General features: G+C 55.8%; 1 protein-coding gene across 1 annotated transcript; it reads right to left on the minus strand.

Annotated features, from left to right (window-relative positions):
* Positions 1-303: 303 nt before the first annotated feature.
* INSRR (insulin receptor related receptor) lies at positions 304-17986 on the minus strand. The gene is made up of 22 exons (XM_012449794.3): positions 17691-17986; positions 12371-12922; positions 10535-10838; positions 10293-10435; positions 9936-10080; positions 8716-8930; positions 8392-8518; positions 5999-6237; positions 5441-5608; positions 5110-5305; positions 4861-4902; positions 4565-4785; positions 4200-4336; positions 3955-4117; positions 3669-3774; positions 2944-2996; positions 2511-2740; positions 1906-2016; positions 1607-1766; positions 1160-1289; positions 888-1022; positions 304-570 (listed from the first exon to the last, which is right to left on the minus strand). Exons 1-22 carry the CDS (start codon positions 17773-17775, stop codon positions 327-329), a joined length of 3906 nt encoding a protein of 1301 aa, XP_012305217.2. The 5' UTR covers positions 17776-17986; the 3' UTR covers positions 304-326.
* Between the last annotated feature and the right edge of the window lie 250 nt (positions 17987-18236).

Genomic DNA, 18236 nt, shown 5'->3' on the forward strand with positions numbered 1-18236 from the left:
CAGGACCTCTCGGCTGGGCGGGGCCCCTTTTCCTAGTCTGAGTAGGGTCCCTTGACGGAGGGCAGGACATCTGTCCCTGGCCCGATCTCCACTCCTCCTGCTGTGACCCTGCTTGCTTTCCCCCAGGGACTCAGAGTCTGAGAAAGTTTTATGGTGAGACCACTCTGCCACCCCTGCAGCCTTCCCTGCTCCTGTTCTCTGCCCCACCCTCGGTTACCCCCTGCCCTGTCTGCGTGGGGGCACACATCTAGACATCTCAGCCACAGAGGTCGGGTCCCTTCCTCTCTACCCATGGGAGGCCAGTCAGCCAGGGAATGGGGTGCCCCTCAGTGCCCTGGACCCCCATTTTGAGGGCTGCAGTCTGAGGAAGCCACTCTTGGGGTGGGTGAGGAGTCAGGCTCTGCATCCATGGGAGGCAGGGAGCCCCGGCCGCCCCGGCACTCTGGGCTGTAGTAGAAGGAGAGGTGGCGGAAGGAGGGCCGCAGCTCCTCCTGTATGCTGTCCAAAATGTGCGTGAAAGCTGGGCGCAGGCGCGGGTTTGGCTGCCAGCAGCGGCTCATCAGCTCCTGCCTGGGGGGTGTGGGGAGCAGGGTCAGGGGCATCCTGGAGCCCCTGCCACATTCAGCCTCCTGCACTGAGGTCAGTTGGTGGAAGTGGGGGTCGTGGGGCATTATGCCTGGGAGAGTGAGAGGGGATTAAATGGGAGTTGTGGGGGTTTGGGACAGGGACGGGAGGGGCTGATGGCTGAGGATCAGTGGATGTGGAAGCATCAAAGGAGGTGAGCCAGAATCATGGGGCGGGAGGGGGAGGTGAGCCAGAATCATGGGGCGGGAGGCGGAGGGTTGTACGTAGAGCAGTGATGATGAAGGGGAGGAGAGGTGACTCACAGCTGAAGGGGACAGCCTTCCAGCTCCTCCAGGACCCCTCCATCCATGACGAACTTGAGCACCTGCTCGTTGGACAGGCCCTGGTAGGGTTGTTCAGCCAGGGTCACAATCTCCCAGAGTACCACACCGAAGGACCTGGAGGGCATGCAGGAGCGCCTGAGCCCAGCACCCTTCATGCTGCTCGGTGCACTCTGAGGGAGGCGGGTGTTCCAGGCCCCTCCCCAGATCCCGCCTCCGCATCCCTGGAGCCCTATGCTCCATCTCGGCCCCACCAGACATCCGAGTGGGTGGTGAAGATCCCATCTTTGAGGGACTCGGGGGCCATCCAGCGCACGGGCAGCAGCCCCTTCCCACCCTTGCGGTAGTAGTCTGTCTCATACACGTCCCGAGTCATCCCGAAGTCTGGAAAGTGAGGGAGAGGGTGGATGAGGTGTGGGGCATAAGAGCCACACACTAGCTTCTGCCCCTGGGATACCTCTCCCAATCTTCTCACCCTCCAGAGTCACCAAGAACCCTGGAAAGTAGGGGCTCAATAGACCTCAGAGCTCATCCCATCCAAACTCCTCTGCCCCTGGAGGAGAGACTGAGATCCAGGGTGGACATGACTTGCCAAAGGCCTCACAGGCTGTCAGAGCCAGGGCTGTGGGTCTCCTGATGCCTAGTGTAGGGGAGTTGCTCTACTTTCCAGGCTGCCCTCATCTGCCTGGTACCCTCTGTACCCCCGATCTTGACGGTGAAGTCCTGGGACACCATGCAGTTGCGGGCTGCGAGGTCTCGGTGCACAAACTTGTTGGCGGCAAGGTAGGCCATGCCATCTGCAATCTCACCAGCCATCTGGATCATATCCCTCAGTGCTGGCTGCGGGAGCCCAGGGTTGTTCTAGAGTCAAGATTAGGGGCTAGTGAGGAAGGAGCCCAGAGGCTAGTCTCCTGCCCAGAACTGGCCCCTGCCCCTCACAACGTGCCCAATTCTTCTCTCACTCCCCAGACCCTGGGCTCAGGGTCTTCCTGGTCCCTACCTCTGCCTCAGGCCGCAAAGATCGAAGATGGCTCTTGAGGTCCCCACGGGTCATTAACTCCATGATCACCAGAGTTGGCTGGCCTTGAGACACCACACCCAGGAGACGCACCTGGGACAGACAAAGGGCCTAGGAGACCCCCTAGCTCCCCTTGACCCATTTGGCCAAAAGACTGATCTGCTATGACCATAGTCTGACTCAGACACCAAACCTGACCCTAACCTCAACCATGACTATAACCCGACTCATGACCTAACAATGCCCCTGACCCTAACCCATGACCTTCATCATAGCTGATGATCATCACAATCATGAACTTGGCCCAACTTTGGCCTTGAGCCCAGTCAGGACTCTGATAATGATCTGGACGTGCAATATTGATCCCTAACTATGAATGATCTCAGCCCTAGCCGTGACTCTACCATGGCCCTACTATGACCCTGTTTGACTCTAACCCTAGCCACAACCTTCACCCCAATTAGGATCCTAACCTCGTCCCAGTCTTGACCTTAATGGTACCCTAACCTCATCTCTGACCCTTTCTTTCTCACCACATGACCTTTACACTAATTAAGACCCTGACAATGCTCCTGGTTCTCCCTTACCACATGGTGACACTTGAAGGCCTTCATGACAGAAGCTTCCTTGAGGAACTCAATGCGTTCCCGTGGGCTGGCCAGCTCATTCACCGTCTTCAGGGCCACAGGCGTGGGCTCCTCTCCAGCCTCAAGTCCTCGTGCCAGCCCCTCATATACCATCCCAAAAGAGCCCTGGCCCAGTTCCCGGATTATCGAGATCTGCTCCCGAGGCACTTCCCACTCATCAGGGATGTACACTGCCAGGAGGTGGAGGGTCACAAGGCGGGGATGCTGCTGTCTGCCACACCTCTTATCTGTCTGCCCCCCACCTTATCTCCTCCTCTTCTGAAGGGCTCTGGCCCCAAGGCTACCTTCTGCAAGAAGGTCTCCTGGAAGTCTGCCTCTCCTCCACTCCTATCTCCCTTTCCTACACCACCTGTCCACCCACTCCCAGACCTACTATTGGAGGCACTGAAGTACTCCGGATTCACAGAAGCATACAGGGTTCTGTTTCTGCAACAGGAGGTGAGGGGGTCAGGCTGGAAGGGTTCTCAGGAAGGAATGAGCAACATCAGAAGAAGGAATAAGGACATTTCAAGGAGGAGAGAAGCTACTGACCACACCCCCAGCCTCAGTCAGGGTGACTCCTGGGGAGCCCTAAGTACCCTCCAAGCTGGCCTTGGCCCTATTCCTGGGATTTGCCAGGGAATAGGGAGGACACAAGAGTAGAGGGGCTTCCGCCCCCTCAGCTAGTCCCTATAGCCCAGCTAATCAAGGTCCAGGCCCATGTTTCTCTTGCAGTCAGCCCTGGAAGGATCTGACATCAGGCATTCTGGAACACATCCCCAGGCCTCCTGCCTCTCCTCCTAATAAGGGACCAGCTTTATTATTTCTCTGCTTGGGCTGAGAGTGTGGTGACCAACAATCCCAGTGTGGCTGGACTGAGGGGTTTCCCAGGATGTGGAACTTTTACTGATAAAACCAGGAAAGTCCCAGGCTAACCAGGATGAGTTGGTCACCCTAGCTGAGGGGTATGCTTCCTCTGTGCAACCCCAGGGGAAGAGTTACTGCCTGCATGGAAGACCCGTCTTTCTGCTGACTTATCTACCTCCCTTTGACTGCACAGACCTTATGATGAGGGCTCCGGGAGAAAAGGGGGTGAGGATGGGTGGGACTTGTCATCACCTCTTCTTGCCGTAGAAGAAACCAAGGGCAGCAAGAACGATGAGCAGCGTGAGCCCCACGGGGGTGGCAGTGAGGAGGACATGCAGCCCCCCAGCGTCCTCCTCCTCTGGCGGTCAGAGGGCAGCAGAGGGCAGGGTCAAAGATGTAGAAGTTAGAGGGAAGGCCAAGCTTCTCTTTCCATGCTGGGAGGTAAAGATGGGGAGGGATGTGGGGAAGGGGCCGTGCTGGGTTGGGGACCAGGTGGGGCTCTTCGGTGATACAGGTCTGGGACAGAGGCTGTGTATACCTGGGCCAGGGATGTAGAAGGCAACGCTGTCTGTCCAAGAGCCATTACCAGCCAGTGAGGTCGCCCGAACCCTGGCAGAGTAGTTTCCGGGGGGCAGTAGGGCCAGGTGGACTCCCCCAAACTTCGCATATCGAAGACGGGACACACACAGCACTGTGGCCTCCTGAGAGTAACGCAGAACAGCTGGCTGGGAAGGGGATGTAGGCATAAAACGGGGCCGGGATGGAGGTCCCATGGGCACCTACCTCTCCCGAGCGGCGGTACTTGATTTCGTACTTGAGGATGAGTCCGTTGGGGTCTGGTGGCTCGAGCCAGCGCAGGAGGACACTGCTCTTGCTGGAGGCCTCCCAGGCCACCTTTTCTGGAATAGCATCAGCCTCTCCTGCGGGAGGGGGCATCCAGCAGCGGGGCCAAAAGTGGTTCCTCTCACCTTATGTTCAAACCCAAGCTAAACTGGGCTGAGCTGGGAGGTGGGGGAAGCTTTGGGATTATGGGAACTGAGAGAGGTGAGCAAAGCGAGGGTCTGGGGTTAGCGGGAGGTCAAACCCCAAACGCTTGCACAGGGTCCTTGGGGTCGGTGATGGGGGTAGAAGGTATGTGGGTCACTTACTGTGGGGCATGGTGCGCGCGAAGACGAAGGTGGCGGCGCTGCAGCCCACGGTGTGCGCCGCGTGGTTGCAGGCATGGATGTCGATTCGGTATTCCGTGAAGTGGCGCAGGCCGCTCAGCACAGCTCGCTCACGGGGCACCTTGTCCTCTTGGATCCCGAAATCCGAGCTGTTGCCCCCCAGCCGGAGGGGCCCAGCTGCCCGGCGGTGCCTCCCTGAGTCCCTGGGGAGAGCGAGTCAGAGCCAAGGCCCAGCCCCAGGAGCCACGGCCTTCAGCACCAGCCCCAGCCCTGCTCACCTTTGGGGGCTCTTGTTGATGGACGTCACCTTCCAAGGGGATCTGGGGAGGCCAGGGGTAGCCCTATCAGGCCTGTCCGGATGCATCCCTGTGCCCTCTGCAGCGCGCACCGCCTCCAAATCCACCCACAACTTTGGCCCCGCCCACACAAGGGAGGCCCCGCCCACAAACCCCACCCTTCCCGCAAGTCCCAACCCTAGCAGGCCCCACCCACCCATCAGACCCGCCCAGGCCACGCGCTCTTCGCACTTGGGGATGGTGATCGCATTGTGTAGAAAGTTTTCAAACTTCTTCTGGAACGAGGCCTCTTGTGCCTCCAGCGGGGGCAGAACCTGACCAGGAGGTGGGTGCTGGCAAGGGCAGCAGCCGGACTCCATCTCGGCCTCAGGATCCCCGTCTTCGCGGTCGAAGCGCGGGTCGTTGTTGCTGGTGGGCAGCCGCAAGCCTGGCACCGCGGCGGGAAGACACTAGTAAGACAGGCGGTCTACCCTCCCCTGATCCCCCACTTGCCCCGGCCCTGCGCCTCCATCCCCACTTCCCCACCCGCCCCGCGGCTGGCCTGCGCGTGGTCCCTGCGCACCGCGGTGGCAGTAGTCATTGAGGTAGAGGTCGCTGTCCTCTGCCAGCCGCTGCCACAGCACCAGGTAGTAGGTGAGGTTTCCATTGCGCTGGGTCGGTGGCTTCCAGCGCACCAGGAGGTGGGAGGAGGAGTTGGATGTGGAGATGACGTCTTGGGGCACCGTGGGAGCTAGGAGGGCCAGGAGGATGTAATCAGGGGTTGTGGGTCTTCCCTCTGAATACTGTCTAGTAATGAGCCCCTCTCTCTGGGGTCCAAAAGCCCTCTTCTCCAGAAGAATAGGTAATCCTCAACCCCGCCTTCCTAGAACTCAGTGTTTCTGTCCTCCCATTTTTTGCCATAGGCCCTTCAGTTCGCTCAGCTATTAACCCTGCACTGTCCCAACTCCAGCCCCGAAAGGACCTAGGCAAATGCCCCTTCTTCTTTCTAGGACTCAAGCATCTGGCCTCCCAGCCTCTGCGGGTCAGGTGTTCAGTGTCCTGGCTTCTCTATTTCTGGAGCCTGTACTCCCCTGTTCTTATGGATGCAGGCGTCTGACTCTTGCACCCTCCAAATGCCTACCTGCAGGCAGCGTTCTGAGATAGACGATGGGACTCTGGGCTCCTTGATGAGGGCTGTCCTCAGCAATGGTCAGCGTGATGGCCCTCACAAACACTGCGTACTGTGTCCAGGGCTTGAGGGGGCCTAGGGTCACCCCTGGCTCCTGGTTGCGGCTTAGGGGCAGCTCCACATCCAGCAGGTTCCAGCTCTGGGTTCCACAGGCATCTGGACCCACGTGCTCTGTGGCATTCTGGAATGGGCTGAACACCCATCCCCAGAGCCTAGGGTCGTTTAACCCCACCCACAAGTTCTGGCACCGCCCCCACAATCACTCCAGGACTGTCATTGTCCTTCCAGTACATATGAGGGCAAAGCCATGACTCCAGCCACATGTTAGACCTGTGGGGGACCCTGTGATATCTGTGTCATCAGTGAAATTTGTAATGATATATCTCCTCATCCTTAGCAGGGAATATTGAGCTCTAGTTTCAATGAATATTCAAAAAATCTTGCATTGCATAAATAAAACTAGAAAATGTGTGTGAAAGAGTCCATTTTCCTAGAAACAGCAAGCAATGATGTTATTCTAATCCCCCTAAGTGTAATTGCCTGGAACCAGGACCAGGAGACTGCTCCCTTCCCAGTGTCTTCACCTAGGCACTTGAATTGACTTCGGAGGTTTATGAGCCTCCCGAACCATAGGCAAAGTTTTGTCCCTGTGTGTTTTTCTAGAGAGAGGGTTCCGAGCTTTCAGCAGCTTCTCAAACATGTCCATGAGCCTAAAAGGCCAAGACCCACTGCCACAGGGAAATTAACTGGGGCCAGAGGCCACTAGTGCTGGCTGTCTGAAGGCTAGTTTGGGGGCAGGGCTTTGGGAAGCATCACTGGCTTTAGGGGTAGAAGAGGGCTCACTGGGGGAGATGAAAGTGGGGCCCACATGGGCGATAGCATGGGAGACAATGGAACATCACATTGAAGTTCATGGTATTTGTTTCTTTGGATGGGGAAGTGGGTGGTGGAATTCATTTTGAGCCAGGGACAAAACTTGAGGGAGATCACATTGGGTGGCAGTGGAGGACCTTGTGGTCTTGCTGGGAGTGCCTGCCTTTGTTGGGACCTATATGCAGGATAGTCCAGAAGCAGGTTGGGAGTGCAGGGCTCATAGTGGGTGTCATGGGAGCAGGTGTCCTGTGAGGCATGACACACTGAGCAGGTCTGGGTCTGTTTGGAGTCAGGATTGGGCAGGATCGGCAGTGTGTGTCTCTGAGGGAGCATAGCTGCAGCCATGCTGCAAGGCAGTGATGTTAGGGAAGCTGCTTGAAGGAACCCCAAGGTTCTCTGCCCTTTGAGCTCAGAGATGGCTGTAGTTAGTTGTGCAAGTTGCAGACTGAACAAGCTGGGGCCCTGGGGGAGATTCACGTTGCAGTCATGCCTGTGCTCCTTAGAGTACAGCCCATGAACCAGCAGTTTCAGCATCTCCTAGGAGCTTATTAGACATGCAGATTCTTGGGCCCTGCTCAGGATTAACTGAATCAGAATCAGTGGGGGTGAGGCCCAGGAATCTGTATTTAACAAACTCTCCAGCTGCCCATGCTAGAGACCTTCACCTACCACTGAGGCCGGGGAGAGCAACTGACCATTTGAGTGGGTTTCCTACCACTGACTTTCTCTCTCTTCCCAAACCAGACCCTGAACCAGTGGTCAGCTAAGTCTTCTCCATTTTAATTCACAGGAAATGCTTCCAAGCCAGGTGGCCCCCATCTTCTATAATATCTACCGAAGAGAGAGCATGCTCCTCACTCCTGCCCTCCCAGCCTGCATCCGAATCCATTTCTCTCCTCTAAGGATGTCTCCTTTTGATTCCTAGCCATGTTTTTGGAGAAGTCCTTCCTGTGGTCTAACCACTATCCCTACTGCTAGGGTCAGTTGACTCTCTCCAAAGAAAAGAGATCAGGAGATCTCTGCTCCCTCCCTTCCTAAGGCTTAAATGAAATGCTGGCAGAGCTGCTCATAAAACTGGCCAAATTAGTGGGCGCTCCCCAAACCGCTGCTTTAGGGGCAGGAGCATGTGGTCAGTGGAGAACATTAGCATAGTGAAGTGAAGTTTAATTATCCAAGCCTTGCCAGCAGGATGGCTCTCCTGGGCCCTCAGAAGCCCTGTCTTCTCCATTTCACTTGGTGAGGGGAAACCGAGGCACGGAGGCATGAAGAAGGTGAGGGGAGAGAGCCAGGCGTGGGCCCTACCACGAAATACAACTTGGGGGTCCTATCTTCCCGGGTCTTCATAGCCTCGCTGAGCTCCTTCCTCAACTACCAGTCTGTGGTCCCGAAGAAATTGGCATCCTCTGGTTCCGGCCCCGCCCCCGCTCCGGCCCTGGCCCCGCCCCCGCTCCGGCCCCGCCCCCGGCACTCACGACTCCTTGTAGTACACTATGAAGCTGAGCAGGTCCCGGGCCTCCAGGGGCTCGTAGCGCTCCCAGCGTAGCAGGATGCGGTCTGCCTCCGTCACGTTGGACACGAAGCGCAAGGTGCGAGTCTGGCCTGGGTGGGGCGAGGGGCCTGCTCTCAACCGCTCCTGCCAGCTGCTTGAGCGCCCAACCCCGACCCCGCGGCATCCCACTCCCAGTGAGATCTCTGAAGATAACTTCTCAGGCTGCCCCCCTCGAGCACCCCTTCCCCCGGGTGCGTGGGTCTAGTGTGTGGCCTCGAGTCCACCGCTCTGGGGTTGGGGGTCTCACAGGCTGCGCGGTCTCCGTTGGTGCGGGGGTTGATCTCAGCCTTGTTCTGCCGACCCCGCGTGCCCGTCACCTCCTCCAGTCGGTAGATGTGCTCCAAGCAGAGGCGCGGGTTGAAGGCGAAGTAGATCTTGCCCACGGGGATGGTGAGCCCCGCGGCCACCCAGGACCCTAGCTGCTGTAGGTTCTGATTGTCCAGCACGTAGAGAGTGTAGTTCCTGGGGGAGGCCAGGGGACCTTGCTCTGCGGGGAGGTAGGGGTAGGGGGTGGCTTATGGGTTCCTCCTGGAGGGGTTTTGCTGGGCCCAGGGAGGGGGGCACTCAGTGGCCGGCTCACACCCAGCACACTGGGGGCATTCGTGCGCACCCACTCTGTGCCATGACCAGGAGTGTGATGTCTGCTAAGTCACCCCCTCTTTTGGTTTTCCTCATTAGTGAAATGGGGCCTGCAGCTTCCCTGCCCCCATCCCTCGATTCTCTCTTTTTTTTTTTTGAGAAGGAGTCTCACTCTGTCGCCCAAGCTGGAGTGCAGAGGTGTGATCTCAGCTCATTGTAACCTCTGTCTCCCAAGTTCAAGCAATTCTCCTGCCTCAGCCTCCTGAATAGCTGGGACTACAGATGCCCACCACCACACCTGGCTAATTTTTGTATTTTTAGTATAGACGGGATTTCTCCATGTTGGCCAGGCTGGTCTCAAACTCCTGACCACATGTGATCCTCCTGCCTTAGCCTCCCAAAATGCTGGGATTACAGGCGTGAGCCACTGTGCCCGGCCTGGATGGTAATTTAAAACATTCTTTTTATTTTGAAAAATCCTGCCTACATTATGGGTAGGCCTTGACTGGCAGGTGATAGGAATGGGTTTTAAACCCAGGCAGTCTTGCTCTGCAGCTGACAGGACCAGATGATAACAATTATAGCCAACCCTTATAGAGTTATATGTGACTGTAATTTATATTGTATACACTGTTCCAGGCATTGTTTGATGTGCTTTACACATAACTTGAGTAATATTCGAAACAGCCCTACAAAGTAAGTAATGTTATATTAGCCCCATTTTACAGATGAGAAAACTGAAGACCAGAGAATTTAAGTAACCTACTCAGAGTCACATGGCTAGTGAGTAGAAAAATTGGTTCCAGAGCCCATTCTCTTTACCACTGTTCTGCGAGTGTGGGAGGAAGGGGTGTAATAGAAGGAGCTGGCCAGAGGCCTGACCCTTACCCGTCTACCATGGCATCTCCTCGGATTAGCTTGAGGTTCTTGAAAAAGCCCAGGGACACGAGGGCAAAGGAGTGCTTGATTTTGAGGAAGCCAGTAATGGTCTCTACCAGCCCCAGGCTGTGCTGCAGCTGCGGCTCCAGGTTGTCTAGGGATGGGGAAGACAGGGCTGGAGCAGGAGCAGGGAAGGTGATGGGTCTGTGGGGCAAGGGGGCTGAATGGGGGGCCTGGGGAGGTAGGCCCTCAGGGCTGGAACCCAGGATGATGGAAAGTGGTGCTTAGTTGGGCCCATTGTGAGGGTGTGCCTGGGAGGAAGGGTATGGCCAGGAGGAGGGGTGTGACCCCAGAGTAGGTACTGACAGCCCTGGCGAAGGTTGAGGATGAGGCTTCCCTCCACATGCGTGCAGCCCACCAGATCCTGTGCCGCCTGGATGGAGTCGATGGTCTTGGTGCCTACCTTGCACTCTTTAGGGCACAGCCCCTCGCATTTGTGGCAGAATATGCTAGCAGGAGCAAGCAGATGTCCTGAGCCTTGGACCAGCTTGGGCCTCCTCAGGCCTCCTCACTGCTCCCTGAGCGCCCCCCACCCTCCCTACACTCACCTGCTGCTATTACGGGTGAAGCCAGAAGGGCACTGGGCCAGGCAACTGCCCTGGTGTATGCCAAAGGTGGAGGCGCGGCCGGGCACAGAGTGCAGGCTGGCACAGCGCTCAGCTGTGACACAGCGCCAGGACTCATACTGGTAGGTACCTGGAGGGCAGGCCCACAGGCAGGCACCCTGAAAGTAGAGGTGGCGGCAAGCTACACAGGCACGAGGGTCTTCTGGCCGGCTGCAGCCCCCCAGGCATTCGGTGTGGCAGCACTCGCCCCCCGCTGTGCAAGCCAGCCCATGGGGGCAGGGGCACACTGTGGGCAGAGTGGTGTGTTAGACCTTGGCCATGCCCCCTCAGTCCTGGCTGCCCTTCCAATGCTGACCCCACCCCGTTTCTCTTGGGATGACACTCAATCTGCACTCAGGTCCCTCCCATTCAGGTGACACTGGCTGCCGACTCTGTTTCCTTCTGATGGGATTCTTAAGGACAAGGCCTGTGGCCCTGTCTGTGGCTCCCCACCTCCCAATGTGCCTAGTCGGGGGTGTCAGAGCTCAGGACAGAGCAGTGACCTTGTCCATCAGGGTTGTTGCTGTCCAGCCTGCTGTCCTGTCTGTCCTGTCTAGGCCTGGTGCCCAGATCATGGCTGGGCATGGTGCCAAGGTGAGCCAGCCAGCCTCTCCTGAGCAGCTAGGCCCAGGGGCCTGGGAGTGTGTGCAGGGAGGCGTTTTACCCATGCTCCTGCCTGTACCGCCTCCCACTTCAGCTCCCTGCCCTGGACAAGAGGTGGCTCCAAGCAGCAGTGGGAGGGTTTGGGGTTGGGGGCCCAATTGCCTAAAAACTGCATAGTGGCAGCTGCCTGGCTGTGGGAACGATCTATGGGGTGGAGGTCAGCCAGGTCGTGTTGACACTGTACATGAGAGGATGCCAGCAGCTGTGTTTACAGCCAACAGGGAGGCATCAGGGAGGTGGGGCGCAGCCGCTACAGTGGGGATCTGGTTACTCTCCCACCCGTCCTGCTGCTGAGGCACTGGGGGTGAGAGCAGCTGACCTCCAGGAGCTGAGTGGAACAGACCCCAGATCTGCTCCCCACCTCTGAAAGTTCTTCCTCGCCTTTTCTATAACTTTTCATTTCCTCTTCCTCCAGCCATCCCTCTGTTTTCTCCTTCCGCCTTTCTGTGCTGCCTCTTTCCTCTCCGAGCTTCGTCCTAAAGGCCCCACCTCACATCTTTGCTCTCACCTGCTCAGTTCTTCATCGATCGCCTCCTCCTTTCTTCTCCCGCTCACCCCCAATCTCAACCTCCCATTACAGTATGGCCAGCTGCCCCTGGATCACTAGGCTGCAGCCACTCTGATTAGGAACAGAGAACTGCTACCATGACCCGGGCACTGCTCTGACGCTTTGTAGAATAACTCATTCCTCATGCCACCCAGTGATCCTTTTACAGCTCGGGAACTGGCACAGAGAGGCTAGGTGAATACAGCCGGTAAGTAGTAGAGCTGAGGCTTGAACCCAGGCCCTCTGGCTTTGGATTTAGCCACTGCCCCACACTGCTTCTTGTGCTGCCTCCTCTCTGTTTGTGCCTATTCTTCTTCCCCCTGCCTACATTGAACCTGTCCTTCACCTACTCCATGATGCTGTCTTGAGCCTTCCCCTTGGCTGTCTTATGCCACATTGGTTATTTAACTTTTCTGAGCCTTAGTTTCCTTACCTGCCTCATAGGATGAGTGAGGATTAAAAAACAGTGGCAGCTGAAAGTACCGACCCATACCACCCTGTGGCCATCCAGCCGCACGTGCCCCTGCTCTTTCTGACCCCTACAGTCAATATTGTATGCCAGTGCCCACCTCTCTGGCAGTGGCTGGAGGTCCAGCATCTGTAGTCAGTGTGCCCGCTGAAGGTGGTCTTGGCGCAGGGCTCGCCAGCAGCACCCAGCACACCAGGGCACACGTCAGCACACTCCTCGCCCAGCTTGTTACCCACGATGTGGTTGGCGCCAGGTGCCGGCTGCAGCAGTCCCCAGTCAATGGTGGAGAGGTGGCAGAGCTCCTGGTTCTTCTCCACACGCACAGCCCCACGCAGCACGGCCCCAAGCGCAGGCAGTCCCACGTCACGCAGATGCGGCATCTCAAAGATGACCAGTGCGTAGCCCAGGAAGAGGCGCGTCCCGCGGATGACGGCTAGGTTGGGGAAGAGGTCGCGCAGGCTCTCCAGTCCGTAGACACGGAAAAGCAGCAGGTAGTCGGTGACCTGTGTGAGGCGAGGGAAGCTGAGGCCGCGGAAGTCCTCCCCGGTGGCTGTGAACATGAGCAGGATCTGCAGGTGGCCCTCCACCACGCTGCAGTTCTCCAGCCGACGAAGCTCTGCCGCCTCTGAGCGAATGTCCAGGCTGGGGCACACTGTGGGCACACATGGCACGCAGTGGTGAGTACAGCCTAGTCCAAGCTCCCCGTCCAGCCCTGGCAGCTTTGGAGGGGAGCACGCTGGCAGTAGGACAATGAGTGAGGAGCCAGGCTCTTCTCTGGGAGGGCTCACCTGCAGCCTGCGGGGTCTCTACCAGATGAGCCACACAGGCAGAAATGAACTCCTGACCTTCTCTCCCAAGCCCATTTCCCTTTCTTAGTTAATAGCAACGTTCCTGCAGTCAGGCTCCCAACCTAAAGTCATCCTTAATGCCTTTCTTCTTCACCTTCTGCATCCTGTGGGTTTATGTTTAAAATGTATCCAGAAACGGCAGGGCACGGTGGCCCACCCCTGTAATCCCAGCACTTTGGGAGGCCAAGGTGGTCAGATCATAAGGTCAGAAGTTTGAGACTAGCCTGGCCAACATGGTAAAACCCTGTCTCTACTAATAATACAAAAATGAGCTGGGTGTGGTGGTGCGCACCTATAGTCCCAGCTACTCAGGTGGCTGAGGCAGGAGAATCTCTTGAACTTGGGAGGTGGAGGTTGCACTGAGCTGAGATCATGACATTGCACTCCAGCCTGGGTGACAGAGACTCTGTCTTCTGTCTCAAAAAAATTAAAAAAAAAAAAAAAATACACACACACACCCCCAGAATCTGAACTGCTTGTCAACACCTTCACAGCTTCCACCATCATCTTCCCCTGGATTTACAGTAATAGCCTCCCAGACTGTCTCCCCAATGCCACCCTTGTCCCTCTATGGGCCATTCTCCACGCTACAGCCAGAGTGATCTCAAAACACAAATGGATCAGTCTTCTCTGCTTATGACCCGGTGACTTCCATCTCTCTTGATCTAACCACAGCCTACAGGCCCTGTATGATTTGAGTCCCTGTAACCTCTCTGACTTTGTCCTCTTTATCTTCTTCAGCCTCATTGACTTCTTCTCTATCCCTTAAACAAGCCAGCAAAGCTCCCGCCTTGGGGTCTTTGTCCTGTTCCTTCTGGCCAGAACCCTCCTCCCTCTACATGGCTTGCTCACCTCCTTAAGTCTGGCCAAATATCCCTTTCTCAATGAGGCCTTCTCTCACCATCCGACTTTATTTATTTATTTGTTTGTTTGTTTGAGATGGAGTCTCATTCTGTTGCCCAGGTTGGAGTGCAGTGGCACAATCTCAGCTCACTGCAGCCTCCATCTCCCGGGTTCGAGCTATTCTCCTGCTTCAGCCTCCAGAGTAGCTGGGATTACAGGTGCCCACCACCACGCCTGGCTAATTTTTGCACTTTTAGTAGAGACGAGGTTTTACCATGTTTTTGCAGTTTTAGTAGAGACAAGACCTGGGTGGTCTTGAACTCCTGACTTCAAATGATCCGCCCACCTCGGCCTCCCAAAGTTCTGGGATTACAGGTGTGAGCCACCACGCCTGGCCTGACCATCCTATTTAAAATTGACTTTTGACATCTGTAATCCCAGCACTTTGGGAGGCTGAGGTGGGAAGATTGCTTGAACCCAGGAGTTTGAGACCAGCTTGGCCAACATGGTGAAACCCCCTCTCTACAAAAATATACAAAAATTAGCCAGGTGTGGTGGTACATGCCTATAGTCTCAGGTATTCAGGAGGTTACGGTGGGAGGATCGCTTGAGCCCAGGTCAAGGCTGCAGTGAGCCGTGATCACACCACTGCACTCCAGCCTGGGCGACAGAGTGAGACTCAATGTCTAAAATAATAATAATAAACTAAATAAAATAAAATTGTGGTACTCTCTACTCCCCTTTCTGCTTTTTTTTCTCTATAATTCTTAACACTGACTAATGTATTGTGTGTGTGTGTGTGTGTGTGTGTGTGTGTAATATTTTGAGATAGGTTCTCACTCTGTTGCCCAGGCTAGAGTGTAGTGGGAGGATCATAGTTCGCTGCATCCTTGAACTCCTGGCCTCCTCAAGTAATCCCTCTGCCTCGGCCTCCCAAAGTGCTGGGATTACAGGTATCAGCCATCATGCCTGACCGTATATTTATTTTTAACACTGGCTAAAATATAATTTATATATTAATATAGATATGTATTTATTTATATAAATATATTTATTTTGTTTATTGTAAGCTCCATAAGGGCAGGGATATTTGTATAATTCATGTTGTACCCTAGTGGCTGGTATAGTGCCTGGCACAAAATTGGCACTCAATAAATATTTGATGAATGAATGAATGAGAGCAGTGATCTGAGCTTCATAGATCCCATGTCTCTCTCAGTCCTAAGGGAGTTAGATGCCTGTTCCCTGAATTTGATTACTCATGAAGGAAGGTTCCAGGGCTCCCCATTGCTAAGGAATCAAGTTTCAGTTCCTCAACCTGGCATTGCAGGATGTAGATGAACCATTCCTTACTTATGCCTCCAGGCTCAGAAGGGTCCTTCAGGCCTTGTCCTGCAAATCTCGGTCAGACCTTCCTTCCCTGACCCTCTGGCCCGGAGTCAGTCACTTCCCCTTCAGGCTCAGCTGCCCTTAGTCCAGCGCCCACACCAGATTACCTGAGGGCATTGCTCCAAAATTGTATACATCTCTGTCATGCCCTCCAAAGAGGGTGGGACCCTTGTCAGTCAGCTCTGCATTCCCCCAGTTGTGCCCAGTCCAGGGCTGGAAGCCCTGGGAACTCAGGAACCATGGACAGCGGATGTCTGGATCCTGTCTGCTCCTTCCTTGGGGACCTGGGTGTCTGGCTTCTTCACCAGGGCCCAAGCCCCATTCCCTTTTTCTCCCCAGCTCCCTAAGGGGGCTGGATGCCTGGACTCACTTGCTCCCAAGAGGACCTTCTATGACTCCCCACTGCAGAAGATTCAAGTCTGAATGTTTCAGCCTGATATTCAGCTCCTGCTAATGTCTCCAGCCTCTACTTCCCTTCCCGCGAGCCCTCCGGGTTATCACAAACACCACACTGCACAAGGCCCCATTCCTGATAGTTGGTTAAGAGAGGTGGGCAGGCCAGGCTGGCTCCCTGGGGGTGACTTCACATTTTCTCCCTGTTGTCATTAATGGTCCTGAGCTTGGCTCTGCCCAGCAGCTGTGTGTGTGTGTGTGTGTGTGTGTGTGTGTGTGTCTGAGCCCACGCAGGTACACACATACAAAATAGACTGAGAGAGAATGAGAAAACACTTCTATCCCTTCCAGGCGAAAGCCAATCAGGCTCTGTGAGGCAGATGGGGGTTCTCTCAGGCGCCCACTTCCCATCATGCCCCTGCCTCTCCAGGGCTCCCCTGATGGGAGTCATTTGGAAAAACAAATCTAAAACCTTCACAGATTAACCCCTGCCTTCCCTCAGGACCTGGCTCTGTGCAGAGCTGCACTGGGAATGGAACATCTGGGTCCCCTGAACAAATACTAACCCCTCCAAGGACGTGCTCTTGTCCTGACAACCACACTCCCAGCTGGCATCTGTTGTGCAGGAGAGGAGGGGGAGTGGTGCTGTGCCTTACAGACAGAAGCTCAGTGACTAGCACCCTTCAGGGGACCTCCTACCCAGCCCATTGCATCACTCTGCCATCTCCATAGGAAGGGGAGATTCCCCTACCCCTGGAAGCCCCCAGTCTGAGGGGCATCACAGGACCCCTCGGGCAGGCACCGAGCGCTGGATTCCTGAGCTGGTTCAGTCTGGAGGGGAATGGTGGGACTGGGGAAGGGGATACCCCTTAATCCTTCCCTTTTTGAAGCTTCCACCCTCAGCTCTTTTTCATCTTTCCATCAGGTCCCCAGCACCTCCATGAGGGTCATTTAGTCTGTATAGTTCCCCCCACCTCTCCACCCCCATACTCTCCATCTCCTTTTTTTTTTTTTCCTGAGGCGGAGTCTTGCTCTGTTGCCCAGGCTGGAGTGCAGTGGTGTGATTTCAGCTCACTGCAACCTCCCCTCTGCCAGGTTCAAGCAATTCTCTGCCTCAGCCTCCTGAGTAGCTGGGAGTACAGGTGCCTGCCACACAGCCGGCTTTTTTTTTTTTTTTTTTTTTTTTTTGTATTTTTAGTAGAGATGGGGTTTCACTATCTTGGCCAGGCTGTCTTGAATTCCTGACCGCATGATCCACCTGCCTCGGCCTTCCAAAGTGCTGGGATTGCAGGCATGAACCACCTCACCCGGCTCACCCCCATACTCTCTAAAACCTGTTCATGGGCAGTATCTAGCCTGGGGGACAGGCCCTGGGAAAAGCAGTTGAGGAAAAGCAGTCTTCCCCTAGAACCACCCTTTCTCCCCATAGGTATTGGACCCTAAGGAGGGCGGGACGCACAGGACAACAGGACAGGGCCCTGGAGGCAGGCGCTAGGACGCAGTCTAGCTTCACCCTTAGTCCTCTGAGCGCAGTCTCCTGTCTGCAGCATTGCGTCCATTACTTCACGGTGCCTGGTCCTCAGCGCCCTGTCCCACCCTGCCTCTTCCCATTCCGTGGCCCCAGAGATGACTTCTAACACTCACAGCCTCATTTTGGTTTTCAGGCAAGCTTCACAGGGATTGCAGTTTCACTAGCAGGGATGGAAGTTATCTATCTATTCATCCCTGTTTTGAAGCCCTTCTGCCCTCTGAGGGAGCTGAGGGAAAAACACCTTTATGTGGGGAACTCACTGCTTCTCCTGCTGGGCAGTTTTCCTGAGAGCTAACTGCAGCCTCCACGGTCCAGTACAGAGTAAGTGGATGTGCCGTGGCTGCAAGCCCAGTTGTCTGGCTTCCCAGCTGGCTGGGAGAGAGGTAGGGGTCTGGGAGCCAGTTCTGGGGACTCACCCTCTAGTGTATCCAGGCCAAGTCCCAAGGAGAGGACGATCGCAGGCAGACATGCTCCCCAGGGCCACAGACCGGGCACTGCCATTGTCCCAGTCCTGGCTTGTGTCCAGTCCCGGCTCTTCTCCCAGTGGCTCTGGGGAGAAGGGTTTGACAAGCCCTAAGGGACACAGAGACCAGGGTTCAGATAGGAGACGGAGCGGGCAGGGGCAGAGGCAAGGAATCCCACGCAGCAGGAGACAGAAAACAAGAAATGAGAGTCACAGAGACACAAAGATAGTGACAGGCAGGTGGAGATAGAGAGGCTCAGCATGAGACTGAGAGATGGGGACAGAGATGCAGACAGTGATGGGCAGAGTCTCCAGCCTCCAGAGGCAGAAAATGACACAGGGTTCTGAGTAAAAGGCAGGCCAAGAGGCCGGCCAACCCTGAGGGCAGAGCAGAAGGTTGGGGACGCTCCCAAGGAGGGCAGCATGGGGCTCCACAGGGAGAGTCTCCCTAGATCCTTCTGGGCGCGCGGCCCCTCAGCGCTGGCTGACTGCGCTGGCT

The sequence above is a fragment of the Aotus nancymaae genome, unplaced genomic scaffold, assembly GCF_030222135.1.
Source record: "Aotus nancymaae isolate 86718 unplaced genomic scaffold, 86718_ANA_hifiasm-v0.15.2.pri h1tg000108l, whole genome shotgun sequence".
NCBI lineage: Eukaryota > Metazoa > Chordata > Mammalia > Primates > Aotidae > Aotus > Aotus nancymaae.

What these genes read in the sequence shown, in the direction of transcription:
- INSRR (XM_012449794.3), bottom strand. Translation starts at nt 17,775, where the DNA reads ATGGCAGTGCCCGGTCTGTGGCCCTGGGGAGCATGTCTGCCTGCGATC. An exon ending in TTCACCCGTAATAGCAGCAG is followed by an intron (nt 10,436 to 10,534) that starts GTGAGTGTAGGG and finishes TGCTCCTGCTAG; the next exon opens with CATATTCTGCCACAAATGCG. An exon ending in GGAGATGCCATGGTAGACGG is followed by an intron (nt 8,931 to 9,935) that starts GTAAGGGTCAGG and finishes GGCCTCCCCCAG; the next exon opens with GAACTACACTCTCTACGTGC.